An 18726-nucleotide genomic window follows, 5' to 3' on the forward strand; every position below is an offset into this window, starting at 1 on the left:
GGAACAGCGGGCTGGGACTCAAACGTTTGAGGGTGGAGAAAGGAAACTTCTCCCACTCTGCTTTCCATGTCATTGTTGAGTTTGAGAGTGGAAGTCAGTCTTTTTAGAGGCTCTTTTAGTGTAGGCAGATAGGCATGCTCTGATTAGAGACACTGTGACCATGTGATCCTGAGCAGATTACACATATCCCAGTGTTGTACACATGGGAAATATTCAGTAAATGCTCAGAGACCGAATGCTGATCTGCACCAATGAGTGACTCTAATGCAACCTGATCTAACCCCAAAATAATGTTAAGTTTAGGTCACCTCTAACAACAACATTTATTGAGTGCTTAAGACAATCCTGGCATTATTTTAAGTAGTTTACATAAATTAAGTTGTTTAATTTTTATGATAACTCAATAACAGAATGACTATCCACATACCCACTCTATAGGTGAGAAAACTGAGACATAGGAAAAAAGGAAGAAGTAACTCACCTCAAGTTATACAGGCACAGCCAGCAAGCAACGAGCCCAGACTCTGAACCCAGGCGGTCAGCCTTCAGGCTGCCCTCCCCTATCCTGCCTCTCTAAGAGTAGTAGTAAAGGTCCTTGGGCGTTTCCTTAGGGGACAGGAGGACAGGCTGAGGGTCCCTACAAGCATCAGCTCCAGACACAGGGCTCCTCAAAGCTGCAGCCCCAGCGACCATGAGCCTGGTAGTCTTCCCTGTTTTCAGCTGTCACTTCCCACCTTCTCTCATAGCCTCTAGCCTTGGGCTGGTGAGACTGGTCACGTGGGAGCCGGCAGGGCTGCAGTCTAGGACAAGCCCCCACTGAGCCACACGTGGAATGTAGCCATCTCCTGACGGCCCGGGTAGTAGCCACCATGGGTACAACACAAGGCGGAGGACACCAGGCACACAGCTCCCTTCCCCAGAGCCACTTGTGTTCTTATCTGAGAGCCCTGAAACCAACTCTTTTGGAATGACACCCCCCCGGGACTCAAGAGGCAACGCGATTCAGTGACCAATTCCACCTTCTGACTCAGACGCCTAATGTGACGTGCCTGCATAGTCTACTCAGGGGCACTCTTTGTAGCACATTTGGTCCAGTATTTATTTGGGGGGTGAGGAGAGACAAGAAGTATCTGGGTCAAGTGGGCAAGAAAGAGACAGGCATTTTTCTCAACTGGGGACTCCGCAGAGTGGCATTTTCCACCCAGACAGTTTCACGGGACGCTGACACCATAACATTCTCGAAGAGATGCCAAACCCAACTGAATAATGTTCTGATAACCTAGAGTTTTAGAACGTAAAGATTATGTTCTCAACGATGTCTAGAATATCCTCCTAGAATTCAGGATCTCACATTCACTCTGGCTACCTTTTTTCTCAATATTGTTCTGCATTCACGTGGTGGCCGATGGGGGGACGATCTGCCTACGTGCCGACTCAATAACGCATCAGCAGTTCTTGGCTAATTTTCAGCGTCCAATCTCCTCAAATATTCCCCTTTCGTCTCCTGATAACACCAGCACTCAACGACAACGCGGGAACGTCCCTAGCCCGGTCCTTCTTGCTCCACCACGCTGTCTGGCTGCACGCTAGCCTCCCGGGCTCTCATACTCATAATCTTCCTTCATGTCTATTTTTAGTTTTCCTGGCTCAAGCTTCTCCAGGCCAGTGAAACACAAGCCTCCCTCTCCCCTCCGCCTCTCCCTCCGGCATGCGAACTGCCGGCAGGAGCCCCCAGGTAAACACCGCCGCCGAAACCCTCTAGTGCTCCTGCCTCAGGAAAACCTCCGACTTAGGGATCACGGCTCGGCTTTTAGGATGGACAGAAGCTGGATGACCTTCTGATGGGCTTTAGCTCCGGGGGTGGATGTGGACGTTTTTCTCTCAGATGACAGAATCACTCCAACTTCCCCTTGGCCATTGCTTCCTTCCCTTGCAGGTAGCTGGATCTTGTTTTCCTTAAAAAACCTTTTCCTTCCAAATTTGCCTGCCATGCCAACTGTCATTAGCGCATCTGTGGCCCCACGGACGGGGGCGGAGCCCAGGTCCCCCGGGCCGATTCCCCAGCTGGGCCAAGGCAAGACCACCGAGGCCGGGGGCGCAAACCCAAGTGGCATCTATTCGGCCATCATCAGCCGCAATTTCCCCATTATTGGAGTGAAAGAGAAGACATTTGAGCAGCTTCGTAAGAAATGTCTAGAAAAGAAGGTTCTTTATCTGGATCCCGAGTTCCCACCAGATGAGACCTCTCTCTTTTACAGCCAGAAGTTCCCCATCCAGTTCATCTGGAAGAGACCTCCGGTGAGTAGCTCGCAGGCTTGGGTTTTTTTTTCCCTCCGAGAAGTCCTCCCCATCAGCACCTCCCCGCAGCTCCACAGTGCACATGGGCAGGAGGGGGAAGGATCCTGGCAGCCCCGTGGGCTCTGTCCTCAGCGGAGGCCAGGCCCATTCTCACTCTCTTGCTCTCTTTTTCTGAAAAACATCTTGCTTTGTATAAAAGTAATGGGAACTCAGTTTAATTCATCCTATAAAAGTAAGCATCCCTTTCCCAGAACAAGTCTTTGTGACAGTCCTTCCATTTCTCGGGCTAAAATCATGATGTTGTTCCTTAGTTTGTCAGTAGCCATGACTTTCTGCAACACAGAAGCCCTGGAAAGAGGAGAGTAGCCAGCAAAGACCACTTTTTCTAGCATTAGATGTTAGGATGAGAAGAAATCCTAGCAATCATTTTTGTCCACATACCTCACCCCACAAACGAGAAGGGCACACAGAAGAAGTACATCCAGAGAGGGCATGACAGCCCGGATTAAAACCCCTTCTCTTTAGGTAACTCTTCCAGCCTCCAGGTTTCATTTATAGTGATCTATCAGACCGAAAATCCTATCCCCCTACTCCCCTCTCTGATCAGACCTCCCATATGACTCTTATTCTTAATTCAAGGAATTTATTGGGCATCTGCCAGATAGAGCCAGAAAGTGGGCAATTGACTGAGGAGACAACAGTGAACAAGAAAGACAAAAATTGGGGCACCTGGGTGGCTCAGTCGGTTAAGCAGCCAGATCTTGATTTCGGCTCAGGTCATGATCTCAGGGTCCTGGGATGGAGCCCCACATTGTCGTGGTCGGGGGGCTCTGCGCTCAGCAGGGAGTCTGCTTGAGATTCTCACTCTCCCTCTGCCCCTCCCCCTGCTCACTCCCCGCCCCAAATAAATAAATCAATCTTTTAAAAAAGAAAGAAAAAGAAAAATTCCTGCTGTCCTGGAGTCTAGAATCCTGACACACACACACACACACACACACACTCACACACACACTGAGGAGATCATTGGAACTGAGGCTCAGTGCTATTCATTAGCTTAATCAAGTTACTCTGGGACCTAGTGCCATCGATGAGCCATGTTTTCCTTTCTAACCTGAGATGCAATGTCCAAGGCTCCTTTCCTCTCCTGATAGTTCTGTGGTAAGTCCTGTGACTGCCCTGAGGACCCTCAGTTTAGAAGAAAGGACTGGCAAGAACTTCATTCCGCAGCCCAGTCCCTGCCCTGCTGCTAGAGGAATGGGACATGTCACATCCCTGTTGAAGTATCTTCGATGACACTGCTCTCCCCTCCCCACATGCCTTCAGGATAAGTCCAAACTCCTTAGCTGAGCTACAGGCCCTCCCACGCAGGCCCCTGCCTACTGTCCATCTCATCTTCACCCTCTCCCGTTGGACCCGACACATTCAGCTGCTCTGTTGCTCCAGATCCTGTATCTAAAGGCCTTTGCTCATGCTCTCTGTTTGGAATGACCTTGTTTTTATCTGATCTGCTCCCCCTCACCCCTCCCCACTGCTCAGGTATCACTTCCTTCAAGCTTTCACATGTCTGTTCCCCATCTGCTGAGAACTGGAACCATTCCTGGTCATCTCGGGACCCCCTTAGCCAGGGAAGGACCAGGCCCACAGTGGGTACTCAGCTGCTGGTGGTGAATGAAAACCCACAGCTGAGGGCATTGAGCATTAAGAGCTAAGGGCAGCCCAGCACTCCAAGGTGGTGGGGGTGTTCCTAAAAGCCTTTTTATTTATTTATTTATTTTAAGTAGGCTCCATGCCCAGCGTGGAAACCAACTCAGGGCTTGAACTCACTACCTGAGCTTGAGATCAAGGGTTAGACACTTAAACAACTGAGCCACCCAGGCGCCCCCTAAAAGTCTTTTCTAATACTACTGCAGAGAAAAAAAAATTCACAAATGCTGTTTTTAGTGAAATCATTGGTGGATTTTAGTCTTAAAAGCTAGACTTGCATATTACTAAGAACAACGTAAGGGTCTGTTATGCTCTAGGCTCTACGTCAGTCCTAAAATGTATACTGTCATTGTCAGTGTGACATTGGGGGGCACCAGAAGACCTGTTTCAAACTGTGCCCCCCCCACCAACACCCCCTCACGTACAGGTGAAGTGATTAAGGTCCAGAAAGGGCAATCACAAGTTGATTGACATTGAAACAGTGAAATGATTCCAGAAATTTCTGAAGTGTAAAGCACTTCTTGGAGACCTAAGTTTCCCATGCATTCCATAGATGTCGTAACCTTTACCAGGTTTGAGCAGTCTGAAGTGGAGACTGTGTCCTAGGAGAGGCCCTTCCTGCTTTTACTATGTGAGGCACAGAATCACTGAAAGCCAATCTGAGTATACACAATCAAGTAGTACTTATTTCAATTGGATGGTGGTGGTGGTGGTGATGATGATAAGGGGAGAATTATTCAAGCCACCTATAATTCTAGTTAAGATGATGCTGTACTTTCAGCCTTTCCCTCCTCAAAGAAGGGACAGCCAGGCCCTCTGTCCAGGCACACCCATAATCTCTTCCCACTCACTCACCAGTGCTACCTCACTCTTTTCCTCCTCTACCAGGGAGCTTCATGCATTGAGTCTCCAGGCCAAACTGATTCCTTTTGCCCTTCCTTCTATGATCTATTTCTAGAATCAGAAAGCAAACAAACCATACAACACTTCCCAATTGTTGAGCCAAATTTTCTGATGACAAACCCCTAGACAAAAGAGAAACAGGGCCTCTGAAAAACTGATTACTCTTGCCCAATTTCATCAGGGAAATGCAAATCAAAAGCAATGAAATATCACTTTGTTAGAATGGCTAGAATCCAAAGGACATAGAAGTAACAAATGTTGGCGAGGATGTGGAGAAAAAGGAACCCTTGTGCACTGTTGGTGGGAATGTAAATTGGTACAGCCACTGTGGAAAACAGGTTCCTCAAAAAATTAAAAATAGAAATACATTATGATCCAATAATTCCACTACTGGGTATTTACCCAAAGAAAACAAAAACACTAGTTCAAAAAAATATATGCACCCCTATGTTTACTGCAGTATTATTTACAATAGCCAAGATATGGAAGCAACATAAGTGCCCACAAACACACACACACACACACACACACACACACACACACACACAGGAATATTACTCAGCCATAAAAAAGAATGAAATATTGCCATTTACAATGTAGTAGTTGGACCTAGAGAGTATAATACTAAGTGAAATAAGTCAGAGAAAGACAAATACTAAATGATTTCCCTCAAATGTGAATCTAAGAAACAAAACAAATGAACAAATAAAGAAAGAGACACACAAACAAAAAGACTCTTAAATACATTAAACAAACTGGTGGTTACCAGGAGGGAAGTGGGTCGGGGAATGGGTGAAATAGATAAAAGGGATTAAGAGGTAAAAACTTCCAGTTATAAAATAAATAAGTCATGGAACTGAAAAGTACAACATAGGGAATATAGTCAATAAGACTGTAATAATGTTGTTTGGTGACAGATGGTGACTGCACTTAATGAGGTGAGCACTGATTAACGTAATGTATAGAATTGCTGAATCACCTGAATGTTGTACACCTGAAACTAATATAACACTGTATGTTAATTATACTTCAATAAAAAAGTAATAAATAGGGGCATCTGGCTGGCTCCGTCGGAAGAGTGTGGGACTCGATCTTGGGGTCATGAGGCCCACGTTGGGTGTAGAGATTACTTAAATAAACAAAAATTTTAAAATAGTGATAATAATCATTACATTTTTCAGGTCAGGTCTTGTTACCACTACAAAATTATCTGATTTTTTTACAGATACTTAGCCAAATGTGCTTAACAAAATGTGAATCCTTAGCATGGCAGACTCCAGCTTTTCTCTTCATGAGGAAAATTCATAAGGAAAAATTAGGAAGATTCTTATAACTACAAAAAGAATAATTTCTCTCTGGGGGTGGACGTGATTGTTGTTTATAGTGGGGGAAAAAAATGCTAGTTTATTTACAAGAGGGAAGGAGCCAGAACAGAAACCCAAGTGGGGTGGGGGGAAGCAACAGGGCAAGAGGCCACACACCCCAGTGTCATCCCTCCGCTTGACCTGACACCCAAAGACATCTTTTTTAAGATTTTATTTATTTATTTGAAAGAGAATGAGTGAGAAAGCACAAACGGGGGGAGGGGCAGAAGGAGAGGGAGAAGCAGGCTTCCCGCTGAGCAGGGAGCCCGATGCGGGGCTCGATCCCAGGACCCTGGGATCATGACCTGAGCCAAAGGCAGACGCTTAACGACTGAGTCACCCAGGAGCCCCAACACCCAAAGACATCTTTACTCACGAACTTGTGAAATGCCTGGGGTGAGTAAAAAGTAACTTCTTGGTAAAGGGAGGAAGTGCCTTCAGTTACACAGACAGGATGAGCCAGCACACCCAGAGGCCAGAGTGTGGAAAGCACAGTAGTGGGGAAAGAGCCATACGGAAGCAACTGCCTGGAACCCCCTGAATGCTGGTGGGGGGAGGCCTCTCCTCTCAGACGCTATGAGGTGGGAGTTCCAGATCTCTGAGGGACTGTGAAGCCCCAACTAACACCTGGAGAGTGCCCTGCTTGAGAGAAGCTGACACATGGTGCAGCCACTGTGGAAAACAGTATGGAGCTTACTCAAAAAGTTAAAAATAGAACTGCCCTACGATCCAACAACCGCGCTACTGAATATCTACCCAGAGAATACAAAAACACTAATTCAAAGGGATACATGCACCCCTACGTTTATAACAGCATTATTTACAATAGCCAAGAAATGGAAGCAGCCCAAGTTTCCATCCATAGATGACTGGATAAAGAAGAGGTGGGATGTATATATATATAGGACTATTATTCAGCCATAAAAAAAAAAGAAATCTTGCCATTTGCAACGACATGGATGGAGCCAGAGAGTATAATGCTAAGCGAAATAAGTCAGAGAAAGACAAATACCATACGTTTTCACTCGTATGTGGAATTTAAGAAACAAATCAGCAAATGGGGGAAAAGAGAAAGAGACAAATTAAAAAACAGATTCTTAATTATCGAAAACAAACTGGTGGTTACCAGAGGGGAGGTGGGGGGGATGGGTGAAATAGGTGATTTAGATTAGGGAGGGCACTTGTGAGGTGAGCAGCAGGTGATGTATGGAATTGTTGAATCATTATATTGTACACCTGAAACTAATATTACACTGTATGTTAACTGGAATTAAGATAAAAATTTAAAAAGCCAAAACAAAAAAAGAAAGAGAAGCTGACACTTGCTTTACCATTTTCATCCCAACTTCAAATCTAAATAATCACCATCACAACTTTTAGAAGTTTATTATATTCCCCAGAATACCAGGAAGATAGTATTAAAACTGCTCTCAAAAATTCCTTATAGGGCACCTGGATGGCTCAGTCGTTAAGCGTCTGCCTTCGGCTCAGGTCATGATCCCAGGTTACTTGAGAGAGAGAGAGAGAGCACAAGCAGGGGAAGCAGCAGGCAGAGGGAGAGGGAGGGAGAAGCAGGCTCCCGATAAGCAGGGAGCCCGACGTGGGGCTCGATTGAGAACCCTGGGATCATGACCTGAGCCGAAGGCAGACGCTTAACCCCAGGCGTCCCAACCCCGTTAATCTTAAATAGCATCCTGTTTTCTGGCCACACCAAAACGTCCCAGGCTTGTCTTGTACATTTCTTCCCCCAGACCTGGAATGAATCATTTTTGCAAGCAGCCTGGTTCCTTTCAGTCTGAAACAAAGCTAATGGAAAGGGGTGAAATGTGGAGTATAGAGGACCACTGCCTCCCGAGCACCCAGTGCTTGGCCACTGCATCGGTACCCCGAAGTTGGAAGCTTCCTGACAACCCGGGGTGACAACAGAGGTCTCTTGCTCTCACGGTCCCTTCCACGTGCCCCAGCCCCTGCATAAATAACACTCTTCCCTGGGTGTCTTCCCAGCCAGGGGGTCACTTGGCTCGCCGTTACTCAACTCTAAAAAGAAGAAACTCTAGGTTGGCATAAAATAAAAGCTACTCCCTGCCAGTGTGGAATGAGAGGAAAGAAAGAGAACTATAGGAAAACCCAGGCTGTGTGCAGTGAGCCCTCTGTTTCCAGGGTTAGGAGCCCAGTCGCTGGCTACGTAGCTTCTTCTCCCAGGGATATTACTTATCTTTCCTGAACCCAGCTCAGGAGGAGGGCTGCTTGCAACCTGATTGAGAGTGTCCTCTTCTGTCAGACAGTTTAGAGAGAAGTGGGATCACTGGGCTGGCTACAAAGAGGAAGACCTGAGGGCATCCTGCAGAGTGGTTAAGAAAACTAAATTTAGAACCAAACAGACCTGGTCTGAACCCTGGCTGGCTCAGCCACTAACAAGTCAAATTAGGGGTGCATGGGTGGCATAGTCGGTTGGGCGACTGACTCTTGGTTTGGCTCAGGTGTGATCTCGGGGTCATGGGATTGAGTCCCACATGGGGCTCCACGCTCAGTGTGGAGTCTGCTTAAAAGACTATTTCTCCCTCTCCCTCTGCCCCTCCCCACCTCAAATAAATAAATCTTTTTTTTAAAGTTTAAATTAATAAATACCCTTAAGATGCCTGGGTGTTAAGCGTCTGACTCAATCTCAGCTCAGGTCTTAATCTCAGGGTTGTGAGTTAAAGCCCCATGTTGGGCTCCACGCTGGGTGTGGAGCCTACTTTAAAAAAAAAAAAAGTAGGGACACCTGGGTGGCTCAGTCAGTTAAGTGTCTGCCTTTGGCTCAGGTCATGATCCCAGAGTCCTGGGATCAAGCCCAGCATCTGGCTCCTTGCTCTGCAGGAAGCCTGCTTCTCCCTCTGCCTGCCACTCCCCCTGCTTGCCACTCCCCCTGCTTGTGCTCTCTCTCTCTCTCTGACAAATAAATAAATAAAATCTTTTCTTTTTTTTTTTTTTTTTAAAAAAAAGCCCTTTAGAGAGTGAAAAGGCAACCATGAAGTGGGAGAAGATATTTATAGCACATCTAACCCTTAAGCAATCTGTATCCAAAGATGCCTAAAATTCAACTTGAAAAAGACAAACTCAATGGAAAAATTAGCAAAAGACAGGTATTTCACGGACAGCAAGTAACAAAGATCCAGAAATACATGAATGTATGAAAGATGTTCTGCCCATAACGGGCATAGTGATACTGTCATTGCGTAGCTGTTCTGAGCTAGCACCCTTGAAGTCCTAGTAGGTGTTCAAGGTGAGGTAGTAATTCCTAGGAGCCGCGACAGCAAAGGACTAGAGCATAACTCAGTGATGAAGGGCACAGGCTTCGAAGCCAGACAAACTTGATTCGAATCCCAACTCCACCTCTTAACAAAGTGGCCTCAGGCAGGTTACTGACCATTTTCAGGTCTCAGTTTCCTCATCTGTGAAAAGAATATGAAAATCCTTACTTCCATAAAGTTGTTGTAAGGATTAAATGGCATGTTGTAAATGACATACTGAACACAGTGAATCAATAAATAATGATGATGGTAAATCAAAGGCAAAATGAGGTACCCCATTGAGAGCCAGCCCTCTCTTGACTCAGTAGTCATGATGGCGCCGTGCTGGGGTGGGGTGGGGGGAGGTAAGTTCTGGTGAAAGTGTAAATTCAATAAATAATTAGGACTGCCTCCCCTTATATTCCACAAGACAGCAGCTCCTACTGACAGGGACAGAGATCTAGACATCATAGCGAAGAAGCTGAAATAGCTCAGCAGTAAAATGCTGAAAATGGGGGACGCCTGGGTGGCTCAGATGGTTAAGCGTCTGCCTTCAGCTCAGGTCATGATCCCAGGGTCCTGGGATCGAGCCCCACATCTGGCTCCTGGCTCAGCAAGGAGCTTGCTTCTCCCTCTCCCTGCTCATGCTTTCTCTCTCTCTCTATCTCTGTGTCTCAAATGAATAAATAACATCTTAAAAAAAAAAAAGCTGAAAATGGGAGGGGCAGGGACAGAAACAGCCAAGAAATGTATGAAAAAATGCATTTCCCTGATTATGAATGAGGCAGAGCATCTTTTCATACATTCATGTATTTCTTGACCATTTGTTACCTCGCTGTCCATTAAATACCTGTCTTTGCTAGTTTTTCTGTTGAGTTTGTCTTGTTCAACTTGAATTGTAGGCATCTTTGGATACTGATTTTTTATTGGTTAGATGTGTTATAAATATCTTCTTGGGGCACCTGGGTGGCTCAGTCGGTTAAGCATCTTACTTCAGCTCAGGTCATGATCCCAGGGTCCTGGGATCGAGCCCCGCATCGGACTCCTTACGCAGCGGGGAGCTTGCTTCTCCCTCTCCCTCTGCTGCTCCCCCTGCTTGTGCTCACTTGCTCTCTCTGTCAAATAAATAAATAAAATCTTTAAAAAATATATTTTCTCCCACTTTGTGACTTGCCTTTTCACTCTCTTAAGGGCTTTCTTAGTTTAAAAATTCTTAATTAAAATCTCTTAATTAAAAGTTCTAAATTCTTAATTTACTATTTTTTTTCCTTTATAGCTAGTGCTTTTTATGTTCTGTTAAGAAAGTTTTTCTTGGGCGCCTGGGTGGCTCAGTTGGTTAAGCGACTGCCTTCGGCTCAGGTCATGATCCTGGAGTCCCGGGATCGAGTCCCGCGTCGGGCTCCCTGCTCAGCGGGGAGTCTGCTTCTCCCTCTGACCCTCCTCCCTCTCATGCTCTCTGTCTCTCATTGTCTCTCTCGCAAATAAATAAAATCTTAAAAAAAAAAAAAAAAATTAAAAAAAAAAAAAAAGAAAAAAGAAAGTTTTTCTTAGGGGCACATGGGTAGCTCCATCAGTTAACCTCCAACTCTTAATTTTGGCTCAGGTCATGATCTCAGGGTCATGAGATCGAGCCCCACATTGGGCTCTGCTCTGGGTGTGGAGCCTGCTTAAGATTCTCTCTCTCCCTCTGCCTCTGCCCCTCCACCCTCCACCCCCGCTCTCATGCATGCTCTCTCTCTCTCTCTCTCAAAAAAATTAAAATTAAAATTAAAAAAAAGTTTTTCCTAAACCAAAGTCATTCTTCTTTATTATCATTTAGAAACTTAATTTTTCTGCCTTTATATTTGGGTCTATAATCCATCTAGAAATGATTTTTCTTATATAAGATAGGGATCACATTTTGTTGTTTTTCCAACTATTCTGTAATGTTACTTTTTAAACAGGGCAAATGTCTACCAAGGTGTGGTTCTGTTTCCACGGTCTCTACCATGTTCCACTTGTGTTTACTGATCTTTGTGCCGAATCCACACCTTCTGCCAACAAGTCTTGACATTCAGTAGAGCAAGTACTCCCAACTTGTTTTTCTTCTCCAGTATTGTTTTAACTATATCTGGCTCTTTGCCTTTCTTTTTTTTTTTTTAAGATTTTATTTATTTATTTGAGACAGAGAGAATGAGAGAGAGAGAGCACATGAGAGGCGGGAGGGTCAGAGGCAGAAGCAGGCTCCCCGCCGAGCAGGGAGCCCGATGTGGGACTCGATCCCGGGACTCCAGGATCATGACCTGAGCCGAAGGCAGTCGCTTAACCAACTGAGCCACCCAGGCGCCCTGGCTCTTTGCCTTTCCATTTAAACTTTAGAATCAGGGTGTTGGGTTCCACAAAAAATCCTGTTGGGATTTTCATTGAGATTGCATTGAATCAATCTGGGAAGAATGCATGTCTTGACAATATTGAGTCTTCCTATCCATGAAGAAGGGATATCTCTCCATTTAATCGAGTCTCCTTTAGTATCTTATTTTTTTTTTTTAAAGATTTTATTTATTTATTTGACAGAGAGAATGAGAGACAGAGAGCATGAGAGGGAGGAAGGTCAGAGGGAGAAGCAGACTCCCTGCCGAGCAGGGAGCCTGATGCGGGACTCGATCCCGGGACTCCAGGATCGTGACCTGAGCCGAAGGCAGTCGCTTAACCAACTGAGCCACCCAGGCGCCCAGTATCTTATTTTTTTAAATATTTATTTATTTGACAGAGAGAGACACAGCGAGAAAGGGAACACAAGCAGGAGGAGTGGGAGAGGGAGAAGCAGGCTCCCTGCTGAGCAGGGAGCCCGATGCAGGGCTCCATCCTAGGACCCCAAGATCATGACCCAAGCCAAAGGCAGACGTTCAACTGACTGAGCCACCCAGGCGCCCTCCTTTAGTATCTTTTAATCAAGTTCTTTGGTAATTTTCTCCACAAAGGTCTTGAACATCCTTTGTCAGATTTCTTCCTAGGCACCTTTTGTTTTTGTTGTTTTTAGGAAGGGCATCTTTCTTAAAATTGTACTCAATTTCTCAGGCATAAACATGTATTTGACTTTTATATCCAATATATTTGCTAAACTTAGTAATTCTAACAATTTAACTGTAGATCCCAAGTTATTTGTCTTAGGTTCTGTTTCTATATAGATAGTAAGGTCATTTGTAAATAATGACAGGACCACCCAGTACATTATGCGCAACTGTATTCAGCAACCTAATTCCTGTTTTACTGCACTGGCTAAAACCTCCAGCATCATGTTAATAATAAAGGAGATAACAGAATCTGTCCGGCTCCCAGTTTTAAAGGGAACTCAATCTTAGTGTTTCGTTGTTGGATAGACTAGATATAGATTTCTATGTCCTCATGTCTAGGGTGTGTTTCTTATAAACTGCTTAGAGTTTAGAAAAAAAATCTAATCTGAAAACTTTTGTCTTTTAACTGAAGGTTTTAGTCAATTTACACTGATTATGAACATTTATTATATATATAACATTTATTATATATATTTATGAAAATATATTGGATTTATTTCTATCATATTAACCATAACCTTTCTGTTGATATTGATTTTTAAATGTTCCTTTTTTCCTCATTCTGCCTTTTCAAAAATGTAATCAAAGTGTTTTCTCAGGGCATCTGGGTGGCTCAGTTGGTTAAGTGTCCAAATCTTGATTTCGGCTCAGGTCATGATCTCAGGGTCGTGAGATCAAGCCCCACATCAGGCTCCATGCTGGGCATGGATCCCACTTAAGATTCTCCCTCTCCTTCTCCATCTGCCCCTCTCCCACCTAAAAAATTTTAAAAGTGTTTTATTTTTTTCTTTCTACTAGTTCGGAAGTTATTGACTATTTCTGTTTTTTCAGTGGTTGCCCTAAATGATTAACACACATTTCATCTTGACAAAGCCTGAAATTGATCAATAGCTTTATTTTCCTCATAAACAGTATGAGGACCGTAAGGCACTTTGACTCCAAGTACTCATAATTTTAGTTCTATATTGATTTTACAACCTTAAAAAATAGAAAATATTACAATTTTTAAAACAGTCAATATTCAGTCAGATTTACACATGTTTACCAATTTCTTTTTTTACTGTTCCTTCTTGAGTCTTAGACTTTTCCTCCTAAAATAATTTTGCTTTTTCCTAAAGGACCTTGTTTAGAAGTTTCTTTAGTGAGTGTCTATTTGTAGTAAGCATTCTCAATTTTTATTTGTATAAAATTTCCTCTCACTCATGAAATAGTTTTCCTGGGTAATCAGTAATAGGTTGATCCTCATTAATATCATCTGGCTTACATTCTTGCCGAAATGAGTCATTCTAATTGGTGTCCCTTAATAGGCCATCTGCCTTTTCTCTCTGACTGCTTTTAAGATCTCTTCTCTATGGCATTTGCAATATCTCTATGATTTGTCCCAACATATATTTCTATATATCTTTCCTGTTTAGTATTCACTGGAATTCCTGAATCTGAGGATTGGCGTCATTGGTCAATCCTAAAAAATGTCTTAGAATATTAATTCTTTTCATATTTTCTATTATCTTCTTCTGGAACTCCAATTAGATATATGCTGAACTTACTTTGCTCTATCCCAAGTATCTCTTAACCATTTTTCTCTTTCTTTTTAAAAAACTTCCCATATCTTTGATTCTCTGTGTGATATTCTAGGTGATTTCTTCTGCTCTCCCTTCTAATTCACTAATGCTCACTTCAACATCACCTAATCCAATTATTAAATTATTAAATTTCAATGTGTGAAACTTAATTGGATTCTGGTTCAAAAAAAGCAGCTATGGGGTGCCTGGGTGGCTCAGTCAGTGAAGTGTCTGCCTTCGGCTCAGGTCATGATCCCAGGGTCCTGGGATAGAGCCCTGTGTGGAGCTCCCTGCTCAGTGGGAAGCCTGCTTCTCTCTCTGCCCCTCCCCCCACCCCCGCTTGTGCTCTCTCTCTCTGAAATAAATAAATAATTTTTTTTTAAGATTTTATTTATTTATTTGAGAGAGAGAGAGCACATGAGAGGGGGGAGGGTCAGAGGGAGAAGCAGACTCCCTGCCGAGCGGGGAGCCCGATGCGGGACTCGATCCAGGGACTCCAGGATCATGACCTGAGCCGAAGGCAGTCGCTTAACCAACTGAGCCACCCAGGCGCCCAATAATTTTTTTTTTTTAAAAGCATCTATAAAAGACATTTGGAGAACAACTGAAGAAATTAGCATATGGATATAGATCTTGGATAATATTAGAGAATAATAATTAATAATAGTTTCTTAGTGATAAGGGCATTACAGTCAGTAGGAAAGTGCTCTTGTCCTTAGGAGATGCCTGCTGTATCCCAAGTATACTTATAAGTATTTAGGTGTGAAGTGTCATGGTACTGTCAACATTCTTTCAAATGGCTCAGCAAAAAAAATAAAATCTATATATACAAATATAGATAGGTAAAACAAAGATGACGAAATGTTAACAATTGTTGAATCGAGACATAAGCTATATGGATGTCCGTTCTTTAAACTTTTCTGTAAGTTTGAAATTTTTCATAATATAAACATATAAATAATATAAAGTAGAAAACTATGAGAGTAGAAATTTAAATTTTTAATAGCTGGGTTAAATATAAAATCAAGGAAATCTAGTATGTAGAACAAACACAAATAGGAAAATACAATAAAATTAGAGGAGGTTTAACATCTGATTTTTAGAAGTTTCACAAAAAGAAAGAAAGGAAAAAGGAAGGAAGGGAGGAAGGAAAGAAATAATTGAAAGGGAGAGAAATGTCAAAGAAATAATATAAGAATATTCCAGAACTGAGGGCAAAATCTCTATATTGAAAGGAGTCACTGAGTGCTCAGCAAAGAATAAAAAAATAAACTCATACCAAGGCACATAAATGTGGCTTTTGGAATTGGGGGCAGGAGGAATAGGAAGGAAGGGTAGAAAACCCTAAAAGCTTTCAGAGGGAAACGACAGGTCACACACAAAGGAATGTTCATCAAGTTATACCATACTTCTCAACAATACCAGATGCTAGAAGCAATGAAACCATGCCTTAAAAATTTTGAGGGAAAATGCTTTTCAACTTAAAATACCTAGCCAAATTCTCAATCATGTGCAAAAGTAGAAAACAGAGTTAGCTGGGCAATGACTCAGGGGACTTACCTTCCATGCACCCTTTCTTACAAAGCTGCAAGTTGTTTGCCAATCCAGTCAAGGAGTAAATGAAAGAAGAATTAAGATCTGGGAAATGGAATTCCACCCAGAAAGGCACAGTCAGTCCCAGGCCACAGCTTCTAACCTGGAGCGCAGCCAGTCCAGTCTGTAAGGAGAATGAGGCTGCAAAGGAAGGCCTTGGGGGGACAGCAAAGGAACCACTAGGTTATCTGATGAGTTTAAGTATTTGGAGAAACTGCTTACTGAGGAAAAGCATTGATAGATACATAGAAAATCAGAAAATTATAAAGAATAAGAGAAAAGAAACATTTCTACAGAAAGGACTCTACAGCATAACACTTAGTTAAGAAGTGAACAATATTCACCTAATCATACTCAAGTAAATTCAGAATTTTAATTTTACCAAAATTTGTAACTATTTGGGAAACTATTTGGGAAAAATGGTGGGCAAAGCATAATGTGAGAAGCCTAAATCTCATTTGTCAAAATAGGAACTCTGCTGATACTTTCTAAAAATAATAAATTAGGGCCGCCTGGGTGGCTCAGTCAGTTGAGTCTCCAACTCTTGGTTTTCGGCTCAGGCTGTGATTTCACGGTCCTGAGATCCAGCCCAATGTCGGGCTCTGCACTCAGCATGGAGTCTGCTTGGGACTCTCTTTCCCTCTCCCTCAGCCCCTCCCCACTGTGCTCTCTCTCTCTCAAATAAATAAATAAATCTTAAAAAAAAAAAGTAAAGAGAGATCCATGATGAAAGACTGGACTCTTAATAATAAATTAAAAACTAACAATAGAAAGATATTATTTAGGGGCGCCTGGGTGGCTCAGTCGGTTAAGTGTCTGCCTTCAGCTCAGGTCATGATCCCAGGATCCCAGGAGGGTTGAGCCCTGCATTGGGCTCCCTGCTAAGTGGGGAGCCTGCTTCTCCCTCTTCCTCTGCTCTTCCCCCCAGCTTGTGATCTCTCACTCTCTCTCAAATAAATAAATAAATAAATAAACCTTTTTTTAAAAAAAAGAAAGATATTATTTAGAAATATAGAGGTAAATCCCAAAAGAAATTGCTAAAAGAATTAAAAGTTGGGGCGCCTGGGTGGCTCAGTCAGTTAAGCGTCTGACTCTTGATTTTGGCTCTGGGTCATGAGATCAAGCCCCAAGTCGGGCTCCACACTCAGCACAGAGTCTGCTTAAGATTCTCTCACTCCCTCTCCCTCTGCCCCTCCCCTCACTCACTAAATAAATAAATAAATAAATAAATAAATAAATAAATAAATAAATAAAATTAAAAAAAAAATAATTAAAAGTAGCTGTCTCTGAGGAGAGGGATTTGCCGGGCAAGAGCCTGCTATTCCTCTATGTACCTTTTGTATTGTTTGATTTTTTAAAACTTTGTTCATGTATAAAAGTAATAAAAATATACTTATTTCTTAAAAGAACTGACCTCAAAAATTATATTGAGCTGTTACAGTACTCTGTAATGCTAATGTCATGGATTCAAACCCCAGTGGACATAAGAATCTCCTGGGATGCTTCTTTAAACTGAAGAGTCCCAGAGCCCTACCAAGAATATGTGAATCCTTAGGTCTAGGGTGAATCCTGGGAATCTGCTTTTTAAACTGGCATCCAGGTGATTCTGATGCAGGTCGTCCAAAGACCACACTCGGAGGAGCCCAGAGTAGGTGCAGGCTGGCAGGAGTCAGTGACTGGACAGGGGCAGCATCCCCCTCAGGGGCAGGCTGCCAGGCCCCGGTGTCCACCTGTGTCGGCTCCCAGCTCTCACATTCAAGTTGTCCATCGAAGCATGGTGAAACTTTGAAAAAGCTGGGCTTTCTTGTGAATGTAATTCCGACACACATGTATCCTTCCTTCCCCACCCACGTTCTCTGCCTCAAAGTTCCTGAATTTGTAAGCGTGGAAGTCTGTCTGTTGCCACAGGGCCTACTCTAATGGGGACTTCCGTCTGAGGTCACGTTACCCACCCTCCACAGATTAGAGTCCCTGAATGGCCAGTCAAGGTCTTTGGGGGGATGGGGCAGGGACATCAGGAGAATGAAGGCTTCATTAACCTCAGACAATGGCTTGGAGCAGATTCCTTCTATGCATTCAGCAGCCTGTATAGGATTAGTGTATACAGCATGTTTCGAAGGCCCCATGCTGTATCCCACTGGCCGCCAGTGTCAAAGGCATGAATGCCTTTTGCTGAGGCAGGGTAAGCCTCTCAGTCTATGTTTTTTCTTTTTAAAGAAAGAATCCCAGCAAGGCTGATGGAAGTCCCCTGAAGTTCTCCAAGCCACCGTGGCCTGTCCTGGGGCTGTCCCTGGCTCTCTTGCTCCCCTTGCTGGCTCGCTCTCTGGCTGGCATGGTGTTGCCCCTTGACCGTGGGCTCAGGGGCCTCCAGCCAAAGCTGCTGACTCTGACCACGGCCTTTCTCTGGGCTGTGTTCATTTGCATCGCGCTGCTGAGGGCGGAGGAGTTATATAGGCTCCGGCCCATTCACGGGAGGATTAGGCCTGCACTGAGGGCGCAGGGGGAGAGAGGCCGCAGGGAAGGCCCAGCTCCTCTCCCTGAGCGGCCACCATGCCCTACCTGCTGCCAGGATTCTTCTGTGACCGCGTGATCAGGGAGCGGGACAGGAGAAATGGAGAGGGCACCGTCACACAGCCCCTCAAGTTTGAGGGGCAGGATTTTGTTGTTCTCAGACGACGATGCCTAGCTCAGAAGTGCCTCTTTGAAGACCATGTGTTCCCAGCAGGGGTTCAGGCCCTGGGCTCCCATGAGCTGAGCCAGAAAACCAAGATGAAGGCCATCACATGGAAAAGGCCAAAGGTAGGGATGGGAGGGACGGACGGGGCTTCAGGACCCAGTTCCTGGGGACAGGATGTCAGGTGGTCCAGAGCCTTGAAGCCGAGAATCCACGACCTGAGCAAGTGGCTTATCAAGGCTCTCTGACCCATGTGCCCCCAGAATGCCTTCCTGCTTGCTCCTGAAACTGGAGATGTTATTT

The 18726-nt window shown here is 44.1% G+C and overlaps 1 protein-coding gene across 3 annotated transcripts in view; it reads left to right on the forward strand.

Annotated features, from left to right (window-relative positions):
- The first annotated feature begins 1989 nt into the window (after positions 1–1989).
- The window catches only part of CAPN3 (calpain 3), a 49135-nt gene continuing 32398 nt past the window's right edge, over positions 1990–18726 (forward strand). For all 3 annotated transcript variants that reach the window (XM_021695621.1, XM_021695620.1, XM_021695622.1), the window contains exon 1: positions 1990–2298. In XM_021695621.1, coding sequence (XP_021551296.1) covers positions 1990–2298 — 309 coding nt within the window. The remainder of the gene's footprint in view (positions 2299–18726) is intronic.

The sequence above is a fragment of the Neomonachus schauinslandi genome, chromosome 9 (genome assembly GCF_002201575.2).
Source record: "Neomonachus schauinslandi chromosome 9, ASM220157v2, whole genome shotgun sequence".
Taxonomy (NCBI): Eukaryota; Metazoa; Chordata; class Mammalia; order Carnivora; family Phocidae; genus Neomonachus; species Neomonachus schauinslandi.